The sequence below is a fragment of the Priapulus caudatus genome, unplaced genomic scaffold (assembly GCF_000485595.1).
Source record: "Priapulus caudatus unplaced genomic scaffold, Priapulus_caudatus-5.0.1 Scaffold8981, whole genome shotgun sequence".
Classification (NCBI taxonomy): Eukaryota; Metazoa; Priapulida; class Priapulimorpha; order Priapulimorphida; family Priapulidae; genus Priapulus; species Priapulus caudatus.
In genome coordinates this window covers 2,192-3,132 of record NW_014586042.1, presented here as the reverse complement: position 1 = coordinate 3,132, position 941 = coordinate 2,192, and the positions used below count along the sequence as shown (strand labels likewise).

Sequence of the window (941 nt, the reverse complement as noted above, 5' to 3'; positions counted from 1 at the left end):
AGAGGCGCTGGTTCGATGGAAAGACCCTAAAAACGGCTATATTTCCCCCAATATATTCATTGGCATAGCCGAAGAAACCGGACTTATCAGGCCTTTGGGTCAGCAGATACTCGAAATGTCTATTCGTCAGACCAAGCAGTGGCTAGATATGGGGATATTACCCGGCGAGATAGCGGTTAATCTATCCGCCCATCAGTTTCGGCAGGAGGATTTGCTCGAAAGCATCGACAAGCTATTGACCGAAACCGGTCTACCACCCGATTATATCGAGCTCGAAATTACCGAAGGCGCGGTGATGCAAAATGTCGAGAGGGTCATAGAGGTCATGCACGACTTCAAAAACTATGGGTTGCACCTGGCAATAGATGATTTTGGCACTGGCTATTCATCGCTGAACTACCTCAAGCGTTTCCCAGTCGATACATTAAAGATCGATATCAGCTTTATCCAGGACATGACCTATAGTAAACGAGACCACAGCATGGTCGCTTCGATCATTAACCTGGCGCAGAATTTCGATTTGCGGGTAGTGAGTAGTGGCCGAAGGAGCGTGGAAACTTTCGTAGCAAGTGGAGGCTCTCAAGCGCCTGGATGTGCGATAATGAATAGGCAGGCGCTATTTGTTTCAGTAAACCCGTTTGCAGTAGGAAAGAATGTTGAAAAATTAATCCCAGAAAGACTGGAACTTGTATGATTTGAAAAGGGAGATGGTTGAATCTTGAAGTTGATTTTTTCAGCCATTTGGTAACCTCGAAAGATAAGATTTTAGCTGAAAATAATCTCTGCTCTAAGATGTTCTGGGGCACGTTACTTAATTCATCCGGGCTTTAGTAAGGCCTAGCGTGGCATTCGTAACCGTCATTCAAACACACGTTGACAATCTATGGCCATTTATCTAAAAAGGTACGAATATTTTTCAGTCAAATTCCAGGGGGGAAATT

At 44.6% G+C, this 941-nt stretch overlaps 1 protein-coding gene across 1 annotated transcript; it reads left to right on the top strand.

Moving 5' to 3' along the window:
* Window positions 1–115: 115 nt before the first annotated feature.
* LOC106820241 (uncharacterized protein sll1895-like) lies at window positions 116–526 on the top strand (the record flags this gene model as incomplete). The annotated part of the gene is made up of 1 exon (XM_014824775.1): window positions 116–526. A coding segment is annotated over exon 1 (411 nt), but the record flags the coding sequence as incomplete, so codon positions are not given.
* Between the last annotated feature and the right edge of the window lie 415 nt (window positions 527–941).